The 23272-nt window shown below is 51.2% G+C and overlaps 1 protein-coding gene across 1 annotated transcript; it reads left to right on the top strand.

Annotated features, from left to right (window-relative positions):
- The first annotated feature begins 13631 nt into the window (after positions 1–13631).
- RFLNB (refilin B) lies at positions 13632–21993 on the top strand. The gene is made up of 3 exons (XM_023243672.2): positions 13632–13975; positions 16729–16838; positions 18682–21993. Exons 1-3 carry the CDS (start codon positions 13760–13762, stop codon positions 19010–19012), a joined length of 657 nt encoding a protein of 218 aa, XP_023099440.1. The 5' UTR covers positions 13632–13759; the 3' UTR covers positions 19013–21993.
- Positions 21994–23272: the final 1279 nt, after the last annotated feature.

Here is a 23272-nt window from a genome sequence, read left to right as displayed (position 1 = left end):
GGCTCTGGTAGCTTCTGCTCAGTAAGCAAATGGAATTTGTACAATTGCCGTGCCTCCTCCCATTTGGGGTCATTTTTCAAAAGTGAGAAATTAAGAACAGCTTCTCCACAAACTTTCCTTTGCTTCTGAGGCCAAGGAAATTATTTGCAAAGCGGGCAGCCACTTTCAGGAGAGCCAGGTGAAGTGATGGAGAGAAACTCTATCTTCTTGTGCATGTTTGCTCTGTGCTGATGGAAAAGAAAGGCGGTTCTCGGGGAGAAGGGAAGCAGACCAGCTGCTGGAGAGACCGCATGCCCCAGAATTCTTCCCAAACTAAAGCACTGTGGCTCGGCTGCCTGGAACAGACCCTGAAGAGCATCAACAGGCAGAGGGAAAAATAGCCAACGTTGTAGAAAGAAAAACATGAATTCACACACAGAGACACCCCACGACCTCGTACCCATGCCTGTTGCCTCCCTGGCACGGCTCTCAAAGTATTCATGCCGTTGGCACTACAGGTGGCTGGCTGTGCTGTCACAGGAGGGCGCCCACTGTAGGTGAGGTCCCAGCTGGGTTCATCCGGGCCCTTGGCTGCAGCCCCAGCTACCCATACTGTCGGGCAGGCAGATCATCTCTTTGATCGTGAGGGGGACCAAGGGGTCTGCACTCTTCCGTGCTCTCTGTATCTGGATGGGAACCAGCTGCTGAGTATTTACTGCATCCTGAATACGGGGTGCTACCTCGTGGGATCAAAATCGCCGCTAAGCAGGTGTGGCCAGCTCCATTCTGTCGACGTGGACCTGGAGGCCTGGAAGGCAGATGCCACTGCCACGGCCAGCAGGTGGTGGTGCCAGGGTCTGACTCCTGTCTCGGTCCACCCATGCTCTTTGTGCCACACCTGTGGCTTTCAAATTCACGAGACACCATTTTACGTGGGACTCTTGCTCTACAGAAGTATTTTATTAACACGTGTTACAAGTTCAAGTAACTTTCAAAGCAAATCAGAGAGAGAGCATTGAAACCACTGCAGTAAATAGAAAGCATTTTAAATCTCAGGTGATGGATGACACTTGATCAATCCCGGCATCCAACTTATTTCTGTGCTTGGCTTTGGTTGCACAGAATACAGAAAGCTTGATTTAACCCAGCTTAGAATTTGCAGCTAACACAGTTCTGTTTTAACAGCCCTCCTTGCAATCCCAGACACTCTTCAGTTACACAGATGTGACAAGGACTCTTGATCCTGAGGTCTGCGGGTACGTGAGCAGCCCTAACGGCACAGGTTAACACACAAAGGGTCTGTATCATCGTACGTTTGCACCCGAGACACATTTGAGGATGCATGTTGTACTATTACAGTCTTGAATATTTAGGTATTTTTTAATATGTTTATTTATTTATTTTTGAGAGCGAGAGAGAGAGCAGGTGAGCAGAGGAGAGGCAGAGAGAGAGAGGGAGAGAGGGAGAATCCCAAGCAGGCTCCGCACTGTCAGCTCAGAGCCTGACGCAGGGCTCCATCTCACGAACCATGAGCCGAAATCAAGAGTCAAGACACTTAATTTGACTGAGCCACCCAGGTGCCCCAAATGTTTAGTTTTTAGAATAGGTTTTAAATATGCACTCTTGGGGGGGGTGCCTGGGTGGCTCAGTCAGTTGAGCGTCTGATTTCAGCTCAGGTCATGATCTCACAGCTCTGTGAGTTCAAGCCCCACATCGGGCTCTGTGCTGACAGCTCGGAGCCTGGAGCCTGCCTCGGATTCTGTGTCTCCCTCTCTCTCTGCCCCTAACCCACTCACATTCTGTCTCTGTCTCTCTCAAAAATAAACATTAAAAAAAATTTTTTTTTTTTTAAATTTACTCTCAGGCAGAAGTTAATATTGAACCTTTGTGGAGCTCCTTTGCCCACCAGAACATCTCTCAAGAACTCCAGATTCGCCCAGAAATCAGTTTGGAAGCTGTTACCCTCATTAATAGCTGCCACGCATGACTTTTCTGACCTCAGGGTGGAGTGGGGTGGGCTGGGGGGCAGCGTCACCTTTGTACAGAAGAGAGCACCGTTTCATTTGAAATTCACTACCCAGTCAGCAACACACCTGACCCATCACCCACATCCCACGTGGAGACCCCTGGAGGCCCTGCCACCTTTAGGAAGAACATCAGGGGCCCCTGGGTGGCTCAGTCCGTTGGGCGTCCAACTTCGGCTCAGGTCATGATCTCAGTTCATGAGTTCGAGCCCCACACCGGGCTCTGTGCTGACAGCTCGGAGCCTGGAGCCTGCTTTGGATTCTGTGTCTCCCTCTCTCTCTGCCCTTCCCTGGCTCACACTCTATCTCTCTCTCCTTCAAAAATAAACAAAGGAAGGGAGGGAGGCAGGGAGGGTGGAAGGAAGGACATCAGAAGGCAAGGAGCCCCCCGTGCAAGGCAGCTGTGCTCTAAGAACAAAACCATGCCAACTGGAAGGGACGGCGGAGGCTTGGGCACCATTTGAGGGGAAGCCCATCCTTCTTTGAAATCTCCCACGAGCCCCACGGGTTACACCTGTGTATTGGTGCTTCCCCAACCCCCTGGGACTTGAAACCTAGAAATGGTAACATTTGTGCTTCTGTCACCTCACGCTTGGGCAAATGGGGTGCTAAGGCCAGAGGTGATGGGCGCGGGGACTGTGGCTGCTTCAGGGTGCCCCCACACACAGCCCCATTGCTGAGGGGATCGGTGTGGTCACTTGCTGTGCATTAGTTATAGCGGTGGCTTGGCTCTGGGGTCGGGAAGCTCCAAATCGGAGCGTCAGCATTAGGTAGCATGTTTACTTGTTTTTGGAACGTCGGTCAAATTCCCTTCTTTTGCAGATGGGAAATTGAGGCTCTGAGCGTTTCAGTCACTTGCTTTCTCCCCATTATGATCCCACCACCCTCCCAGCCCCCATGCTTCTGCTGTTGTTTTTGTTATCACTTCAGATGAGAGGGACAGCCTCTGCCTGCATCCCCCACACGTGTTTCCTCTTAGAAGGTATCCAGTCAGCTACTTTCCAGAAATGTTTCTTGGAGGTCGCTGATGATCTTGCTAAACTTTCATTCTCTGTGCACTCTCCATTTATTTGATGAGTCCTCCCCACCCCTCCCCGGGAATTCTCCCGAAACCCCCGTGATGCTTTGCTTTGTTGTTCCAGTCCCTCTTGGTCTCCTTCACTGGCTCTTCTTGACCTGAGTGAGCCTTGACTGTGGTCAGGCCCCAAGGTCTTCACTCCGGATTCCTTCAGGCAATGTATTCATCACAGGTGCAAACACCTCCTGTGCCTTTGGAGGTTTCTCAGATTTTTAGCTGGTGTCCTTCCCTTTAGCCTACCTTCACGTCCCACCATTAGCTCCTGTGTAACCCCCAGGTAGGCTCAGCCGCCTTCCTGGAACCCCCCCATGTCTCTGTGGCACCACCTCCCTTCCCTGGCTCCTGCATCACCAAGCCTTAGACTCAGTCGCACTTGACAACTCTCACTGTCAACCAGTACGGTTACTTGATCCTTGATCTCTGAATTATTAATCAAGAGAAAATGCAACTTGCCCCAACAAGTCAAGACTGTGGGCCCCCGGAAGGCCTGGGAGGTGGGGTTTCAGCATGGGGAAGCCCCTCTCCGTGGTCTCCCGACTGGGCCCAGGGACTTCCTCTTCGTTCTGAGGCTTTCTCAGAAGGAGCTGGTGTGAACCTCACTCCAGCCAGTCTCCTGTCTCCTAACTGGCAACACTGATGGTTCTGAGTGTTTCCTGGGCTGCTGCTTCCATTTTCTTTACCTTATAAAATGTTGCAACAGTAATACTCCTCTTTAAAGCATCATATCGGTATTGCTGTTAATAAGTTAAAACAGTGTGGCAAGATACAGGGGAGGCAGGGTTGGGTGGCTCAATCAGTTGAGCATCCAACTTCGGCTCCAGTCATGATCTCACGATCCATGAGTTCGAGGCCCGCGTCAGGCTCTGTGCTGACGGCTCAGAGCCTGGCGCCTGTTTCAGATTCTGTGTCTCCCTCTCTCTCTCTGCCTCTCCCCTGCTTGCTCTCTCAAAAATAAACATAAAAAAATTAAAAACAACAACAATGTGGCAAGATATCAAAAGTCCTGCTCTCCTTCTAGACTTTGTCTCTATACTGTGGGGGGTGGGGGGAAGAGGGGCTTTTGCCAAAAAAAAAGTCAACAGTAAGCAGCTTAACAACAGAATTTAAGACATCTTGTTCTTCAGCATATAGAGATCTATTGATTTAAGTGACTGCCTGGTATTTTATAGTTCAGATATATCATTGTTGATTTAGCTAGTCTCCCATCAATCTATAAACAGGTGGTTTGTATTCTTTGGCTGTTAGAAACACCTCATCAGTGAGGCTCTGGGTAAGTATCTTTGCTTACTTCTTCTCGTCTTTTTGTAGGATACTCTTCTAAAATTGTCCTGTTCCCCTTTAAAGGATGTGCACATTTAGAAGGTTGCTAGCTCTTTACCAAAACATCCTCCACAGAGATGGTTTTGTTGCACACTGTCCTCGATGGTGTGTGTGTGTGCCCACTTCTCCACATCACTTGCCCTGGATATTTTTTCCTGCTCCTTGATCTAGAGGATGTGGTTGCAGCTGTGCCCAAGGAGACCCAGGAAGCAGAAGTTCCCCTTTGGGTTTTGTTGCAGAAAACCAAATGTGACCCAACTGGTGCCGTATCATGTTGCAAGAAAGCTTTCTTATTAAGCAAATGACCTGTGGCTTCCTTCACGGTCAGGGCTGCTGGAGGACGTGCTTTGTTGGGTCCCTCATGACAGCAATGATTATCCTCTGTGCATGAGAGAGGTGATAGTTTGATGTTAAATTGGGCATCCTTCCTATTCCTCTGTACCTCTCCACTTTCCCCACCACTCCGGGAGCAGGCAGGGTGTCCTGTGTGCATTGCCCTCAGGTGCGAATGGGGGAAAGGATAGAGATGGAATAGCTTAAATTCCTAGCTTCAGACCTATATAGACTTTCGTGATTTTGTAGTAGAGAGGAAAGTCTTGAGTGGTCTTTAAAGCCGTGGCTGGCAACGCAAGAGTGTTGGGATAGCATTTTGTTTTGTTTTTGTTTCTTATTCTCTTTTGTAAAGTATTTTTTTAAGTATATTTATTTATTTTAAGAGAGAAAGTGCAAGTCAGGGAGGGACAGAGAGAGAGAGAATGAGAGAGTCCCAAGTAGGCTCCACATTGTCAGTGTAGAGCCCGATGCAGAGCTCGAACCCACGAATGTGAGATAATAACCTAAGCCGGAGTCAGACACTTAACCGACTGAGCCACCCAGGTGCCCCTTGTTTCTTGTTCTGAACATGTACCGTTAATTCTTTTTTAAGTAATCTCTGTGCCCAATGTGGGGCTTGAACTTGCTACCCTGAGATCAAGAGTCACATGCTCTACCAACTGAGCCAGCCAGGTAGGTGCCCCTACTGTTAAATTTTAAGAGCCAGGGCGCCTGGGTGGCTTAGCTCGTTAAGCATCTGACTCTTGATTTTGACTTAGGTCAAGATCTCACAGTTCGTGGGACCAAGCCCTGGGTCAGGCTCTGTGCTGACAGCTTGGAGCCTGCCTGGCATTTTCTCTCTGTCTTCCTCTCTTTCTGCCCCTCCCCTGCTCACACTCGCCCTCTTGCGCTCTCTCTCTCTCTCTCTCTCTCTCTCTCTCTCTCTCTCTTTCTCTAAATAAATAAATGTTAAAAAGTAAATTTTAAGAGCCAAAATTCTGGAGAACTTTGCTTACAATCCACGCCATCATCACAGGACAGTGGATTCTGACATAATTATCTTTTTCCATTTTAAAGGAGGATTTTGATGGTCAGGAAAGGAAAAAACTAGAGGGAATATGACTAGGCAGAGAGGCTGAAGGTCACTGAAAAGAAATCCAGAACCTCACCACTCTGGGATGAGCCCTCTGGGGGGTGGAAAAGACCCCCCATAAGTTTGAGGGAAGTCCTGATCCAGAAGCCATTACCCGGCTTCCAGTGATCAACCTAGGAGACCACAGACCCCATAGAGAAGCCCTGCGTTCAACAAGGCACCTGAAGGAAGAGAAACTGTGTGTGAGGGTATTATGTAGACAGACAGGCCTGATACAGGTGCACCTCACAGAGTCCCTCACACTCCCATCATGGGGAGGTGACGGCTCCCAAGCCCCCTGAGTTCCCAGAAGTAGTGAAAGGGCCAGCTCATTGGAAGATACCTTAGGCTAGGGCAACTGTGATGCAGAACAGGTGGCCTATGGATATTGAAAGCAGAAGGTGGCATTCCAGGGCCCAGCAAAACAAGCTATACTTTAGTGGAGGCCAGAGAGAGAGGAAGATGACTGTGGACCAGGCACTCATCCCAGCCACCCCATCCTTGCTGCCATGATGTTCTGTAAGCCCCTCCAGATGTCACCCAGGCAAAAGAGAAAGACAAGAATATTAATTACCCAAAGCCACTAGTCATTTCCAGAAGATAAGAAACTACACTGAGTTAGCAAGACAGTTTTCCATTGAGAGAAAATGGCATAGGAGCTAAACTGAGTCCAGTTAAAAAAATTAAAAGAGTATTAACCTTTCGTCTGCCAGTGTATATAGTCACAAAACAATCCCCATTACAAGTGAAGAAGAAAACTAACAGCTTGTGGCCGCGTACTTGACATGGCATTTCCAGCCGAGAGCATGTCTAGACTAAGCCAGCCACCCTAACCTTTGCTTCCCTTGATCACCTTCGCAGGATGCATGTCCAGAAGTGGAACTAATTGATTCCAGTAGGGATTGAACTTGGAGCCCTGGCCAGGTCTGCAGCGCTCAGTGCCTCTCTACCCAGTGAGGTTAAGGCAGAAGAGAAAGATGACCGCCAAAGCTCTGCGACGAGGTCTCAAGATCTAGTCCAAGACTGTTAGGCAAACTCAAGGAAATGTGATTGGATTCCAACATGCCCTTTATCCCCAGTTTAGGCAGTTTATCCTGGGTGTGGCCACCAGAAAGCTCCCCAGGTTGACCACGAAGCAGGTAGCATTTGGTAGAGAGGATGCTTTAGGGTCTACTTCTCGTAATCAACAAAGACCATCAGAGCTCCCAGCCTTCACCTGTTGTTCCTTCTGCCTTCTCCCCGCCCCTTCCTTGCCCGCCTGTTTCATACTTGGTGTGCTAAGATCAGCACACATGCTACTTCCTCCGGAAATCTTTGCCCAAGCTTCACCTCCCTTCCTCCCCAGGCCGGGTGGAGCCCCCTCTGTGCTCCCACACTCTGCCTCTCACAGAATAAGCCCTTGGTAGGTGCTGGTTGAATGAATGGGCCTTGTGGGAGAGCAGGCTTACTCAAATGAATCCCAAGCGGATTTTGGTAATTGCTACCAGCCTTGGGAGTAGAAGTGAAATGCATTCTAGTGGAACAAGGCCAGGAGATTTCTGGTAAATAGTATTTCAATGAGGAGCCCAGAACCCAGATTTTTTTTTAATGTTTTATTTATTTTTGAGACTGAGACAGAGACAGAACATGAGCAGGGGAGGGGCAGAGAGAGAGAGGGAGACACAGAATCCGAAGCAGGCTCCAGGCTCCGAGCTGTCAGCACAGAGCCCGACGTGGGGCTTGAACCCACAAACCGTGAGATCATGACCTGAGCTGAAGTCGGACGCCCAACCGACTGAGCCACCCAGGCACCCCTGAACCCAGATTTTTTACTGTCCTTGTGGGATGGAAGGCCCAGCCGAGCTTGTGTTAACTGCTCTCTTGACTACAAGCATATAGAAGGACAGGCAGGCATTGTGTCCTATGCAGAAGGCCTGTCTTGGGATGTGGAAGGTGATGGCATCTGGCATTCTAGAAACTCCTGCTTCCAATACCACCCACTAATACCAGAAGGCCCTTTCTCTGATCCTTTACCTGGTGGCTCTGGCCTGAAAAGCCTGCCAGGCAGACAGACAGCCTTGATGTAAAGGAAGGTAGCTGATCTCCCTGGGATATCAGAGTCCAATTTTCAGTCTTCAAAAACAGGACGTGGAGATGGGATTTGGGTGATATTTGATGGTTGTCTGGTGGAGCAGAGGTCCCCAGCTGAGGCTAGAGTTGAGTATCTTCATCATCCCCAGGTCCAGACAACCTCTTTCCGTGCAGGACCCCGGAGCCTCTAAGAGAAGGGGCCAGAAGGACAGGCCTGACTCAGGGGAGAGAGATTTGGAATTCAAAGGGGGGGGGGGTTGGTTTTGTTTGTTTTACTATTTGCCTCTTGGCCTAGCCCTTCAGAGTTCAAGTTTGAGTCCTAGGGCAGGAAGCAGGCATAAAGGAAGCCACACTGCTCCAGGACCGCACTACAAATATAGCCTCCCCCCACCGCCCGTGTTGGCAGCAGCGGCCCTCAGGGCTCCGGGTAGCACCTGGTAAGGGGCAGCAGCGTGGCTGATGGTGGTCTCCGCAAGGGCAGCCTGCTGGGGGGCCATGGTGGGACACTGTCACATGACTTAGCAGAACCAGAAGCAGGGGCGGTAGGGGCAGGAAAAGGGAAATTAATAGCAGGCATCCCATGTGTATGACCAGATTTATTTATGAGCACATGAGAGACACCTTCAGAAGTTTCCAGAAATGCTTGTCCATGCTTGGGGTCATCCTGCAAAAGTGCAAGGTCAAATTCCAGTTACCCCCCAGCGATACGGCCTGGGAAAACAGGAGACAACACTTTCTTCACGACCTCTCTTCCCTCATCAAGTCCTTCCCCCACCCCTGGCTAATTTTCAGTAAAGACTCAAAACTGAAAAACATTTCTTCAAAGGCACGTAAATGTCTTCAGCAAGTATCAAGAGATTCCAGTTGTACATAGCTGCAAACCACAGCCGCCTCCTGCCTGCGTGTATCCTGCTTTGAATTTGGGAGAGGAGAGGAAAGCACTTAGGGGCCCTGGCTCCCAGGAAGGACACCATGGGTCAGACCATCACTATGGAGCCAACTGGCCGCCTCCACGGGCTCCCACTCACCATCTCTTCCCACACAGCCCGGGCAGGCCGGCGTCCCCGGGTGGTCCTGAAACACCATGGCGTCTCGAGGCTGCCTTTGGGGCGTGGCAGCGCGGACCGGCCATCTGTTGCCCAGGGACAGTGACTGCACACCCTTCTATCATGCCTTTCAGCCAAGGAGCCAAGGGGCTTAACTTCAATTGCTCAACTAAGGGCTCTTTTTCTGGGCTGCAAGTCCTGTCCAGTGTGAATACGCAGAACGGAGCCAGGAGTGCAAGTGTATTGACGCAGGTCCAAGGAGGCCATGTGCCCCAGCTCTCTGCAAAATCCCATCTGGGTTTTATTTTGCAGAGGCCACGGCCCTTTTCTGTGTAACTAGGGAGCATTTGGGAGCACAGCTCTCAGCTTACAAATCAGGAGCCCTCAAGGACGGAGTCGTATTTGGGGTCACAGGGCTCTCCCCCCAGGGGACACCAGCCTGACTCCATCCCAAGCTGCATGCAGTTTCTAGGTTAGTGTCGCCAGCTGTGCTGGACCAGGTGTCTTCCCACCTGACCAGGTGGTCTCCCAGTTGAAAGGTCACAAAAGGAGCTGAGCCGGGGGGTGGGAGTGGGGGGGCGCCTGGGTGGCTCAGGCGGTTAAGCATCCAACTTCAGCTCAGGTCATGATCTCACAGTCTGTTAGTTTGAGCCCATGTCCGGCTCTGTGCTGACAGCTCAGAGCCTGGATTCTGCTTCAGATTCTGTGTGTGTGTCTCTCTCTGCCCCTCTCCTGCTCAAGCTCTGTCTCTGTCTCTCTCTCTCTCTCAAGAATAAACATTTTAAAAAACATTAAAAAAAAAAAACAAAAAACAGAAGAAGAGGAACTGACCTGTTCCCTCAGGCCCACTTCAACCTGAAATTGCTAAGCCAGAACTTGGGTGTCCCTTGGCTCTATGTGGCTCACACCACCTTTGTGAGTGTCAGGGCTCAGGGTTATAAACCATCCTCACCAACGCCTGTGCACACACTCCTGTGAGTATATCTTTTTATTCAGTTCCTTTTTTTTTTTTTATTGAATATGGCAGGTCCCTTTCAATGTTCTTTGAAAACTCTAATCTTAATCCCAAAATACTTATGGAAATAAAGTTTAATTAAAAAAAAAAAGCATTTTGGTTGATACAGGTGCATGTGAAGGAAAGGGGGGACCTGATTCAACACTAAGGCAAATCCGCTGCTCTGTGAATTCCAGAACTCCAGGGCCCAATGCGCTGGGACTGCAAGGTGGCACGGGGCACGGGGCACAGGCCAGCATGCTGGAGCCGTCGCTGTTTTTAATCCTCTGGCTGGCTGGGTTTACTGAAGACAGGCTGTTCCAAAACAATAAACAGCAGCAGTTGTGGGGGTCCTGCCCTGTTCTTGTCTGATTCAACTCCATTCAGCCATCAGCTTAATTTAGTGCAGAAAAAGGGAAAATGCAGGACTGGCATCATTGTTAGGCATCTTTTTTTTCCTCAGACCCTGCTGAGAAAGGCCCCAGGCCAGAAGCCAAGTCCTCTGAGGACACCGGTCTCTGTGAACCAGGCAGGGGGACAATGGCCCTGGCACGCTCTGAAAAGACAGCTTTGAGAAGAGTCCACTCTTAAGCAGGCTCCATGGTCTTGTTTTGTTTCGTGTAGCTCCGCCCCCCCCCCCCCCCCCCCGATTTCTAGGTGTGCCCCAGCTGTGCCTCAGAAGAAGGCCTCAAAGCTGGACCGGGAGGGGGCAAAGGTGGAATCCATCATCCCTCCCAAGGTTTGGTTAGAGATTTTTTAAAGAAACATCCCGTGGAAAGCAATCTGGAATAAGATGTAGGACAATGATGAGCCCAGGGAAGTGGGGATCTTCCAAAGGACCACAGTACATTTACAGCATGAACTCATTACTCAGGGCTGAGGAAATACAACTGATTTCCAGTCTGAGCTACATGGCTCCCTTTGAGTTACACAGGAAGTCCCCCTGCTCTCCCACCCAGAAGGACACGTGGTCAGGTTGAAGTTGGATAATTTCTGTTGTAAGAAAACCTCTGCTCATCTCCATCAGGAATGCCATGAGTCGATGGAGATGCCTGTGCAGGCAGGATGTTCCCCACCCTCTCCTTGGTCCCCATGTGGCTTCCAGTCAGCTCAGACTTACCTTGAAGCTCTTCAAGGACAGTCTAGCAAGAGTGTACAAACCTTGGGTCCTTCCTCTTTGTCTTTTGATTGGCTGGGAGCCAATGGAGGGTCAGAGTTTGGTGCAGCTTATTGGGAGAGGGTGCACCTGTTTCACGGGAGTCTGTCTGGGACCCTGGTCTCCAACTCTACTTCTCCATCAGTGTCCAGACCCGGAGCTGGATACCTCTTCAAGCCCCTCCAGTTTCTTGTGTGTGTCGATGCTGGGTTCCTCTGTGGGGAAGGAGGCCGTGGTGGGCCGACAGCTTATGCTTCGGGAACTCCTTGGTAGTTGTCCTGGGTGAGGGCCAAGGATATCCTCTGGATTCAGAAAGCCCTGACTGAGCTCTACTTGAAGAGTTCCTGATATCCACTGTAGATTTGAGGCGCTGTTCTTGGGGATCAGACAAAACTTTGGCAGGATGGAGGTCAGTGTGTGGATGCTTCTTGGGTCCACTTTGATGGCCAAGAGGACTATGTGAAATCCTGGGCCAGCTGCTTGATGACCCTGGAGCCAGGGAGGAAGGGGTGCCTCAAAGGCATCACTCTGATCTGCCTGGCTCCCACAAAGCCAGGAGGTTCGGATCCCCTGGCTCACTTTGGCAGCTTTGATGTCTCTGTGGATCTTCTGTCAGAATGTGGATGATCCAAATGCTTCAGAATTTCCCTCAGAGGGTGGCAGTGCTGGGCTCCCGGGTTTTAGCAGGTGCAGGTGGAGACCCCTCCCAAGCTCCCCACAACCGACCACACTTTGATGGAGAGAGCTGGGGCAATGGCCTAACATGCCAACGTTCCACAGTCTCACACTCCACCTCTTCCTGGCCGATGACCTTGAAGGCCATCACCTCCTTGGAGCAACTGCCATCTTCCTGGACACCTTTCCTAACCTGACCAGGATTAGGGAAGAGTTCTTAGGATCTACCTGGGAATGCTGGGGGGTGAGTTCCCTCCAGGGCGCCGAGTCCTCCTACTGCCAACACCCCACGCTTGCCACAACCCCAAGAGGCACTGCCAACCCTTTTGGGATGCCCCACTTGAGGCAGGGCAGTCTGGGGTGTGCACATGGTGGGATCAACATAGCCACATACTTGGCCCATCTTGCAAGGCCCATTGCTAACAGTCCATCGTTGAGCTAACACTGTGCTCCGTTGACTTTGTAATCTATTCCCACGGGCCCTAAATGAAAGAATGACCTCCCAGTACAGAGGCACCTGCCAGGTTTCTTTTTCAGTGACGAAACCTTGGGGACCATCCAAGACAAGGTGCCTTGTACCAGCTATGTGACTTGGACCGAGTCAAGCCCCTTTTCTGTTACCTGAAAATGATGAGGTAAGGAGGGTAGGAGGGCTGAAGTTTGCCAGCAGACCTCTAACATCTACTCACTTTCGATTCTGACTTTAACAGGTCCCAGGCAGGACAAGTATCCTTTGTTTTTGCCAGGATGCGGACTGGCTGCCATCGTGGGGCATGCACAGAGCTCGCCTCTCCTCCGGCCAGGACACACCTCCGCCCAGAGCTGGCACCTGCCAGCTAGGTCTAGGCACACCTCCTGCTTGAGGCCCTGAGCTAAACACCCATCAGAAACTCCCAGGGTAGGGGGGCTGGTGGGGGTGAGAGCTTCCAATACGTAACTGATAAATCACGGAGGTCTCTGTGAGCAAAAGCACTAGATTTGAGAATAGCTACAGCTGACAGCTATTGAAACGAGTTCCCACTCAGGGCCTCTCTGTCAAGCCAAAGGAGGGAGCAATCCCCCAATCTGGTTTTTACAAAGGAACTGCCATGAATGAGAAGCTGTGGCCCCCACCGGAGAGCCCCCAGCCCCCCGGACAGCCCGTGGGCAGCCTGCTGAGCTTGTCCAAGTCCTTCAAGGTTCCGGTTCGCGCCCACTGCAGAATTTCCCTGTCTGGTGTGGTCACAGCCTGTTCAGCAGAGCAGCCAGGCCAGGGGGTGGGGTCTCCCCACCCCCGAATCTCCTGAGGATACTCGGAGTAGGTCCTCTTTCCCTCCGGGGCAGAAATGAGAGCCAGAGACACACTGAGAGCCCGCCCTGCTGAGCCAAGAGGCGGCTGGAGCCATACGAAGAGCATTAACTATTAATAATTTCCAGTTGTTTGCTCGCTGGGTTCGGCCGGCTCCCCAGGCCTCTCTACAGGCCGGGACTCAACTCTGGCTCCCCCGACCGCCAGGACTAGCGCCCGCCGGGCTCTGCGGGGCCAAGGCCAGGGAAGAAGGCGCCATCGGGAGCCTGGGGCGAGCAGGCTCCAGCACCTGTAGCGGGGCGCGGGGCCGGTCGGGGCCGGGGCGCCTTTCCTCCCGCTGCGAGCCCCGCCCGGCGCTGCCGGCACGCCCGGATCGGCAGCTGCGGGCGGGCCGGGCTGCGGTGCGGAGCGCCGCGCGGGCGACGCAAGGCGGGAGCGCAGCGGCCCCTGGCGCCGAGGCTCGCAGCTGGGCCAGTGCGGGTCGGGCCCCGCGCGCCTGGCGGGGCGGGGCGGAGGGCGGGGCGGGACGGAGGGCGGGGCCCGGAGCGCGGCTGCCGGCGAGACCCGGACGGCGCACGGGCAGCCGGCAGGGAGGGCGGCCGGGCGGGCAGCGGCCCCGGCCCGCGTGTGAGCTCCTCGCGCCCCTCGCTCGCCCGCGGCCCCCGGCCCCGGCGCGCTCACAGCCATGGTGGGCCGGCTGAGCCTGCAGGATGTGCCCGAGCTCGTGGACACGAAGAAGAAGGGCGACGGCGTCCTGGACAGTCCGGACTCGGGGCTGCCCCCCAGCCCCAGCCCCAGCCACTGGGGGCTCGCGGCGGCCGGGGGCGGTGGCAGCGGCGGGGAGCGCGCGCCGGCACCCGGGACGCTGGAGCCCGACGCGGTGGCGACCCCAGCAGCCCCGGTGAGTGGCTCCGCTCCGGCCCCTTCCCTCCCCATCCCACCCGCAGCCGGTTCCCGAGGGGCCATCTGCCAGCCCCGCCAGCCCGCTCGGGGCGCGCTGTCGGCGCCGCCACCCGCCCGTCGGGACGGCGTGGCCATCGCCGGGAGCCCGGGGCGGGAGCGCGGCGAGAGCCTGGCCAGCTGGAGCCGGTGGCTGGAAAATTGTCATCGCCTGGGAGGCGCGGGAGCCCCGGGAGAGGCGCGCCGCCGCCTCCTCTCTTCGGGGTGACGGCCCCCGGGACTGCGAGTCTACAACTCGGCCACATTCCCGCCCGGGTCCGGCCGGAGAGGGGCCCGGGACACGGAGAAGGAACCCCAGCCCCCTCCGTACTGCGGGCCTGGCACCTCCGCCACCCGCCCCCACCCGGCTCTGCCCCTACCGGGGGGCGCCTCCCGAGGGCCTGGCTCCTCCTGGCTGGTCTTGGGGGAGAAGGGTGTGCTTCAGCTCCCTGATTCAGGGAGCAAGGGGGCGGGCAGCCTTTGGGGACCATGTCAGTGGCGTGGAAGACAGCCTTTGAGAAAAGTTACCCCGTGAGCTTCTGGCCTCCTGGTGTCCCCTCCCCCACCTTGTCCTGTCACCTAACCCCTGTCTGACTCTAGATGGGTGGGAGGAAACTTTCAAAAAGGAGTTCTTTTCTTTTATTTCAAAATTTGTATTTAAAGAAAAAACACCTAGACTTTTTTGCCTCAGGAATCACTCAGGTGGTGTTTATTGCCTTTCCCTAGAGCTCATGGGAAGCCACATCCTGCCTAGAGCCAAGGCCCAAAGTGGGGCTCTCAGCCCCCCTCCCTTCCCCTTGGGGATGGGTATTTACAGCCTCTCCGGGTGGGGGGGGGGGTGGAGTTGTCAGTGGCTCCTGCTGTTCCTTAAAGACCTATGCACTTTCATGGGCGTGGAATTCTTGCCCCACTGACCCTGTCTCAGAGACCTCCGTGTACTCTCTCTTTTCCGTTGGAAGGCAGCACTTGCTTCAACTTGGCCTTCAGAACCCTTGCTGTCCGGCACACCCCTGACCTTAGGCAGATACAGGCATTGGTGCCTCCGATGCTGCTCCCTCTACCTGGCATGTTTTTTCCCTGGAGCCCATCCCCTCCAACCTCCCCCAACACCCAGCTGCCTTTTTGACCTATCAGAGCTCTGCTGGCCCTTCAAGCTCAACTTGTCACCTCCTCTGGGAAGCCTTCCTCGATGCTTCCCTGAGCCAGGCCAAATCAGTGGCGTGGTCCCCGTTCCCTGGCGGCACCTTGTTCAAGCGTCTGTTGGAACTCCTGCTGCGTGCACCGTCCCCAGCCTGGACCTGGGCCAAGGGGTGTGCTCAGGGAGTGTCTGTTGAGTGGGCAGGGTGAGGCAGCTGAGAAGGCAAGGCAGGGGCAAGAGAACTGAGTGCTTGTGTGGATTCCTGGCTGCAGTGTGAGTGTTAAGAGTTGAACACCTCCACTCCCCGTCATCCTGCGTCCCGCCGCCCTCAGCACTGCCTGAAGGCGCTCCCTGGGTCGAGGAGAGCTGGGGACAGAGTAGGCCTCCCTGCCACCACTTGGGGGCTGTTTCCGCAGCTCTGCAGCAGCCAGTGCCCACACCTTCCCCTGCCCCTCCCCCTCCCGCCCCGCCCACGGACCTTAGTTCCCAACCACAGCCCCTCCCCCAGCCAAGGCTTCTTAAGCTCTCCACCCGAGTTCAGGAGCTGGACCCTTTGCCCCTCCCTCACCTACCATGGTCCCCTTTGACTTTGGTGTTTCTACCCTACACCCTCACTTGACACTCTGCCTGGGTAACATGATAACAGTCTTAGAGCCTACCTTCTAAAAATGTCTGCTTCCTTCTCTATCCTGGAAGATGTGGGGGCTGGGCCGCCACCTCCACATCCTGGCCGGAGTGTGGCTCCTACTCTCAAATTAGGCAGAGAAAATGACAGATCGCTTGTAAACCCGGGACTCCAAAAGGCTGCTTCCCGTGAACACTTAACACAGAAGCCCAATTCCAGTCAAATCGGGTGAAAAGTAGCCCCTGTGTCTAGGACGGGACTGTCCCCCTTACTCAGGCTACTTGATGAATCAAAGTTCGGGGCTTGGTGCAGGCTAGAAGCCCGTTAACCTCCAGGAATGCCGTGCTCTGGTTTCTGAATGGTGGAAGGTGGGGTCGAGACCTTTGGGGTGTTCATCTTACCAGTGAGTTTATGGATCTCTGCATCTTCGTTGGGTGTAAATCTAGCAGTCCCAGAGGCAGAGAAGGCGGCGAGGAAGTTGGAATCTTCCAGTGTGAAAAAATTCCTGGTAGAGTTTAGTTTTGTTTTGGCCTTTTCTGAAGTATTGCTGAGACAATGACAGCGTTGGGGTACACGTAATTGAGGGTTCTGGTTAGTGAGGCCCCAGTTCATCGAGGTTTTCTCATCGCCTTGCCGTGCGATGACGCAGCAGCCCCAGGGTCTGACCAAGGTTGTGACAGTGAGCTCCTCAGCCTTTCACAAAGCCTCAGTGATGGAAACGGGCATCCCCTTGGTGTGCAGATAAAGTGACAGGGCATGGGATGTGACCCAGATCTCCTGGCTCCCCATGCAGAGCTCTGCCCGTGCTGTGGGGCAGCCCTTCTCCGGCATCGTTGCCAGGAGGAGGACACAGATCACAGTCGGGTCCATCAGCAGGAAGCTCAGAGCCAGGACCTCTGTGGGGGATGCGTCAGACTGGCCTGTGGTCTAACTGCCTTCTCCATCCTCACAGAATCCAGCATCTGTCCCCAGCCCCCTGGCCTTCGCCTGCTCGCCAAGGCTCTGCCCCCTGTCCTTTGGCGAAGGAGTGGAGTTTGACCCCTTACCACCGACAGAAGTAAGGTAAATATAGCAGGCCCTGGTCTGATTGGATTTTTTCACTTTTCATGTTTTGGTCGAGAAAGTAATGCTTGTTATTTAAAAAAAAAAGAAAAAATGAGTTAACCACAAAAGTGTGCCAAAGACTTTTCATAGTTTATTGGGTACCATTTCGGATTTCTTTGTGTATTCTCGCCAATTAAATACATAGACACAGCTCTTAAAATAAAAACAAGATCGTGTTTTACATAAAGTCCGCCCCTTGCTTTTTGCACTTTGTGTATCATGACCATCAGATATTTACAATTTTGTAATAAAATAATTCCTCTTTCAGAAGCTGCTCCCCCCACCCCCGTTCCCCACCCCTGCCTCAAGGTGCAATAACCTTGTCTCCAATTACAATTTCACTTGCCATCTGAAAGTACCATTCTTCCTTTGGGAATTTATCTCATCCAGGATTACCTGGGGGCAGAGATTCACTGAGAGCCTCTGTTAAAGATCTGTCTTTTCAGAGAAAGGAATTTTACTTTTGGTAGCTGGTGGGTTTTTTGCTGGAGTCTCAGTTCCCTTAATACAAAGGGCCCTTTTGTGGGGAACAAAGGCGGCTCACCAGTTTGGAGGTGAGTGGTTCAGTCCTTTATTCCTGGGGAGCTTGTATTTTGAACAAAATGAGGACATGACTTCATGACATTAGCTTCCACCAGCCTCTAACCTACTTGCCTAAGGAGAATACGTGTTTTCATCCTCTCCATTGAAAAGAATGCTAATTCTTACCCCCTGACCGGTGGGTAGGGGGCACTGGTGTGGGTAATGCTGTGTGATGCTCATTCTTATTTCAAGATCTATGAAGCTGCCATAATTACTCAGTAAAGTGAACTAATGCTTTGTTTACATTTAAGAAAAAAAAAAAAGAAAAGAAAAAAGGTAGGTTCCAAGTTACCAGAGAAGGACCTAAAAAAAAAAAAAGGTAGAATATGGATGTTAATTTATTTTCTAGAAATCAAGACTGTAATTGGCTTTGATTGATAAGGTCAGATATCGGAGTCTCTGGTTTGAGGGGGTCTCCAAACCGAAGGCCAAGTTTGGACCAAGTACAAGTACTTGGTATCACTGAACTTTCAGAACCAGCATTCAGGATTCCTGGGTTCCGTCATCCTCTCATTAAAGAACTGATGGTGGGCGTGCCTGGCTGGCTCAGTCGGTAGAGCGTAGAGCGTGTGACTCTTGATCTCAGGGTTGTGAGTTCAAGCCCCACGTTGGGTATAAAGCTTACATTAAAAAAAAGAAAGGAAGGAAGGAATAAAGCAAGCAAGCAAGCTGATGGTGACTTCAGCGGACAGAGAATACAAACCATTCACCCCTAGTAAAGGTAGAATCCACCTTGTTATACCACCAACAGCACTTGCTGCGTGTTAATACTCTGCTCTGTTCTTATTGGGCACCTTTTGCAGAAAGAGGAACCAAGGCTTGGGGAAGTAAGGTGACCAAGCTCTCCTAGCTTAAATTCACCAAAACTCTTGGACTCCAGGGGCTGCTGCCCGCAAAGGGAAATTGTGCATGCAGGGTAAATTTTGGGATCTTGCACACCTGCATGTAAACCCCAGCCCCACTACTCACTCCCGCTGTGACCTTGACCTCTGCACCTCCGTTTTCTCTCCCAGGGTAGTTGGTTCAGTTAAATGAGATCCTGGAAGTGAAGTGCTTAGAACTGTACCACACAGTAAGTGCTTCAGCTCCTTGCTGCTTCTGACCAGAGCAGCCACATCTCAAGGTTTGCACCACACGAGAGGATCAAGGTCACAGTAGGGACCCCTGAGCCCCAAGCTCAAGGGGAACGGCTTCGTGCTGCCTTATATCTCCCTCCCAGGTACACTTCCTCGGTCAAGTACGACTCAGAGAGGCACTTCATTGACGATGTCCACCTGCCCCTGGGCCTGGCAGTGACCTCCTGCAGCCAGACAGTCACCTGCATCCCCAACTGCACGTGGCGCAACTATAAGGCCGAGGTGCGCTTCGAACCCCGCCACAAGCCCACCCGCTTCCTCAGCACCACCATCGTCTACCCCAAGTACCCCAAGACCGTCTACACCACCACTCTGGATTACAACTGCCGCAAGACACTGAGGAGATTCCTGTCCAGCGTGGAGCTCGAAGCCACAGAGCTCCTGGGCAGCGATTGCCTCTCGGACGAGTGCTGACTCAAGCCTGGGTGGGGTTGGACCAGCTCCTCCCTTGCCCTCGAGTGTGGCTCGTGGCTCGTGCCCCAGAGGAGTCTGACCCAGAGACACCTCTAAGCCCAGCCCGGGGAAGGAAAAAAATGTCACGGCATCGTATTAGAACCATTGAGAGAATTTGGTTTATACAAATGGTCAAATTGTTTTCAAAAGGAGTATATTGTTAGTTTGCCGCTGCCTGGTTTCCCCAAAGTCTCAATCTGATGAGAAAACAGGAAGCCAACTGAAGCAAAAGGAAAATGGCCCCAGTTTGAAATAGGGAGGGAGGAGCGAGCTCTTCTTCTATTGGTCAGCTGGCCTGAGGAAGACCGTGGAGAAAGTCTCTGGGACGGAAAAAGTGAGTTTGGAGACATTTCAGCCTGAGGTGTCTTCCCCGAAAGCGGTGCTAATTCAGTGAGCTGTGACATCCATATGGGTTCAATCTGTGGAGAGCCGAGCTTCATGCCATATTTTTTTTCCATTTCCATTTGTATTTCCTGTTCACCAAAACTCTCGGAATTCTCGAAATCTTTTTCATGATATCAAAAAACCCCAAACCACAATATAAGTTGCCTTGAAAGAAAGAAAGAAAGAAAGAAAGAAAGAAAGAAAGAAAGAAAGAAAGAAAGAAAGAAAGAAAGAAAAAAAGTTTCACCCTGTTCTCACCTCTTCAGGAGAGTCAGGTCAAACTGGCCGATTTGAGAGCAACGGCTTTGTTCTTATTCCTTCCACCCATTAGTTCCAAGCTTGGGCTCTGGCAAAGCGCCTTGAACCCTTGGCATCTGGTAATGTGTCCACAGGCTTGTGTAACTCTCCTGATATGTATTTTGGGGTTTCCAAATACTTTCCTATTTTTTCATAAGGCAAAACATAGCAGAGGGCCCTTTTGAGAGAAACAGCATTTTTAAAGAATGCTTAGGGAAACTACTTTTGGGGATTCCACGAGGGAGTTTTGCTCACGGTGGGAATGGACGGCCACACCTAGGACTCACCGCTGTCTGGGAGGGGACAGAGGTAGACGTTTCCGGTAATCTGTTTCATCAGGATGGTTGTCCTCTCTCCAGGGATCCTGGGTCAACTGCTTTTCAGACTTTGACTGACGGCGTCCACACTGCAGAGAATTCCACCAGTGCCTTAGGTCTAAGCCCAAAAGCAAGAAAATCACTCCAACCCCCTCCGGGTGAAGGAAGGGTGACTTCAGGATAGGGGTTAATGTCACAAGGCAAACTCCAAAACCCGGGCACTGTCGCGATGGTACATATTTCTCGAAAGTGCTTATTTTAGTGTAAGTGACAATCAGGGCGTTAGGTGCGGACGGAAGACACTTCGTGAATTCGGCTGAACTGGCCTCAGAAGCAGAAATGGCCGATGGGCCGGAGGGTGCGGTGGGCCAGGCTGTCTCTGGCTTCGGCTCCCTGCCCCCCCTGCCTCCTCCCTGCCCCAGCGTGTGCTTCTTCCTGCCTCTCCCTGAGGTTTTTGAGTGAAGAAGGTGGCAGATGGCTTTTGATCTTCCACTATTGGAAAGAACATTCCACGGATATTTCCTTTGAATACAACCACGTTCTCTCATGTGCTCGAGGGTTATAGGGTATCGTAAATCCGGATTCCCGCTGTATCTTTGGGTTTCTGTTGATGGTTTCTGTGTGTCCTGAGAGCGAAATTGACAACTCTGTAAGTACCCTGGAGCCACAGCAGGGACCTTTGTTCTGAGGAGAGCAGGTGTGCTGATAATCACTCTCCTTTAACGTTATGGGAAGCCCCTTGAGACGATCTGTCCGGTGTCCTCTTCAGCTTTAACAATGTTTAGTCTGTCGTGCCCCTGTTTGGACGCATCTCTCGGTGGAACCCGTGGTGGGGTCCATGGTCCTGAGTGTGCCGTAGCGAAGTTGAGCCGGAACCCGTAAAGGGCCCCCCTGGGATTCCACACCCCGCTCCGTCACGCAGAGTAACAAGTACTGTCTGCTTCTGGAAAATTACCTGGCATTTCTTGACAAACACGAATTTTCCTCTCTGATTTCATAATCTTATCATTGAAGACAAGTGGTAAATGTAATTTTTAAGTTCTGTTAAGAGAATTCCCAAGGCTTTGCTCTGGCCCAGTGGGGACACTTGAATGAACTCACAACAGTACTGTGGACAGCATGGCGGGAGAGACATGTGGGAGAACATAGCCTTTGAGCACAGCCGCGCTTTGAGATGTCCGTACGAGACTTGTTTGTTTTGGGGGTTGGGTTAAGTTCGGGAAAATCATTCTAGGTGTGGAGAGAATCTGAAATGTATCAGTAAAGTAAATAGAAGGGATCGATTGTGAATGTGTAATACAAATGGAAAAGCAGGTTTTAAGTTATTCACTAGGGAACCAACTGTAGATCTTTCTCACCTTCTCTTTTTCTTCATACCTGCTTTCTGCAAGTTGCAAGAAAGGAAGCATATGAAGATGTGATGGGACACTTTGGTGAATAAATGACGTTGATCTTTGGTGGATTTGTGTTAGTTTACAAGGTGGAAGCAATGATTTCTAAAACTTGCTCATTAAAACCAAACATTCCTAAGCATATCTGAGAGATACAGTTTACTTATTAAGTAAAAAGTCTTTGGGGCACCTGGCTCGCTCAGTAGGAAGAGCACGCGACTCTTGATCTCAGGGTCGTGAATTTGAGCCCCACGTTGGGCGTGGAGCCTACTTAAAAAAAAAAAAAAGTCTTTTTTCTCAGTCTCTTAACTTATAGCTTTCATGTAATAAAGTGGATTTGTATTTTCGGACAAAAGTTGTTTTCTTTTCAAATTCAGACCTGTTAAAAAGAACGATTACCTTTTCATTCAACTCTTTTCCTGTTTCTAACCTTAGGAGATCCAGAAGAGCATTTGACAAAAACTACTTTTTCAATTTATCTTGACATCTGTCCCATTCCATTTTGCTTTGTGACTTCTTCATTTAACAATAAATTATCTTTAAAGAAACAAAACTTAGAGATGCCTCTCTTTTTTTACAGTAAAATTGTAATGTTTTGGTGACGAAACGTGAGAAGAACAGCTCCTCAACTTGAGAAATTTTCAGACGTGATTGTGCTTTAATCATATCACATTTCTGTCGGGAGTATGCATTCCCCTAGGCGTACAAGAAGATTTCACAGGGACCCCTCGGCACACGCAGTTTTAAAGAATTTGTTCCCAGATTCAGTGTGTACTCTTTCCTGAAACCCATCTGCCCTGCAGCTGTGACTGGGCCAGTCCTTCCTCCCCACCTCCCCTTTCAAGTTGCCTCTCTCCCATTTTGCAGAAGAAATACATGTGTTAGTCTAACACATCTTAATTTTATGGTGGGATGTTGCTCTGGGCTGGAAAAACCCAGAGGCACTAGACAAAGGGACAGAAACCTCGGTATCGGGGCACCAAAACCCCACTGGAGGGATTCACGTCTGTCAGTGAACTGCACATAATTTCGTCAAGAACGAAGTATGGTAGCAGAAGCAAGATTGGCCTGTGTTGGGAAGTTCTTCCTTCCGACGTCTCATAAAGTGAGGCAGTTGAAGTGATAACACTATTCATTTAATACCCACAGTCTCTTCAATCTCAGACTGTTGCCTTCCCCGAAGGAAAGTCCCTGTGGGCAAAGTGTTGATAAGAAGAGAGTTGATAAGAAATGTGAAGGCGTATTATTTCATTCAAGTGTCAAATTCACGGCAAGGCTCTGTGCCTTATCTGTTAGTCCTCGAGGTACAACTCAAGTATGTCCCAGGAATGCATGTTATCATTTCTATATTATCATACGTATATATATTTAAAGCCAGTCTCTTTTTAACACAAATGAAGTCTAATTTGGCTGGTAGGGATGACAACAAGAACTGATATTGCCACTTAGGTTATATAGTGTAAATTTCCCATAAAATGGATGAGCTAATAGCAGTTTCAAGGTTTTGTTGGAAAAATACTTAAAGTGTGTAAGATTAAAGCTATAATTGTGTACGTGTGTGTATGTAGAGAGAAGCAAATACATATTGAAATTAATATTTCACTTTTCCCTCGAAAAGTATCTTTCTGAGAATATCAGATTAAGCCTGGTATCTCAAGGGAAAAAGTAGTAGGTGTAATTAACAATATGATAAATCTTTTTTTTTTTTTTTTTTTTTACTTTAAGTTTGTTGTTTTTGAGACAGACAGAGACAGCATGAGCAGGGGAGGGGCAGAGAGAGAGACAGAGCACAGAGCCCAATGTGGGGCTCAAACTCACGAAACTGTGAGATC

The sequence above is a fragment of the Felis catus genome, chromosome E1, assembly GCF_018350175.1.
Source record: "Felis catus isolate Fca126 chromosome E1, F.catus_Fca126_mat1.0, whole genome shotgun sequence".
Classification (NCBI taxonomy): domain Eukaryota; kingdom Metazoa; phylum Chordata; class Mammalia; order Carnivora; family Felidae; genus Felis; species Felis catus.
This window is presented reverse-complemented; position numbering and strand designations above follow the sequence as displayed.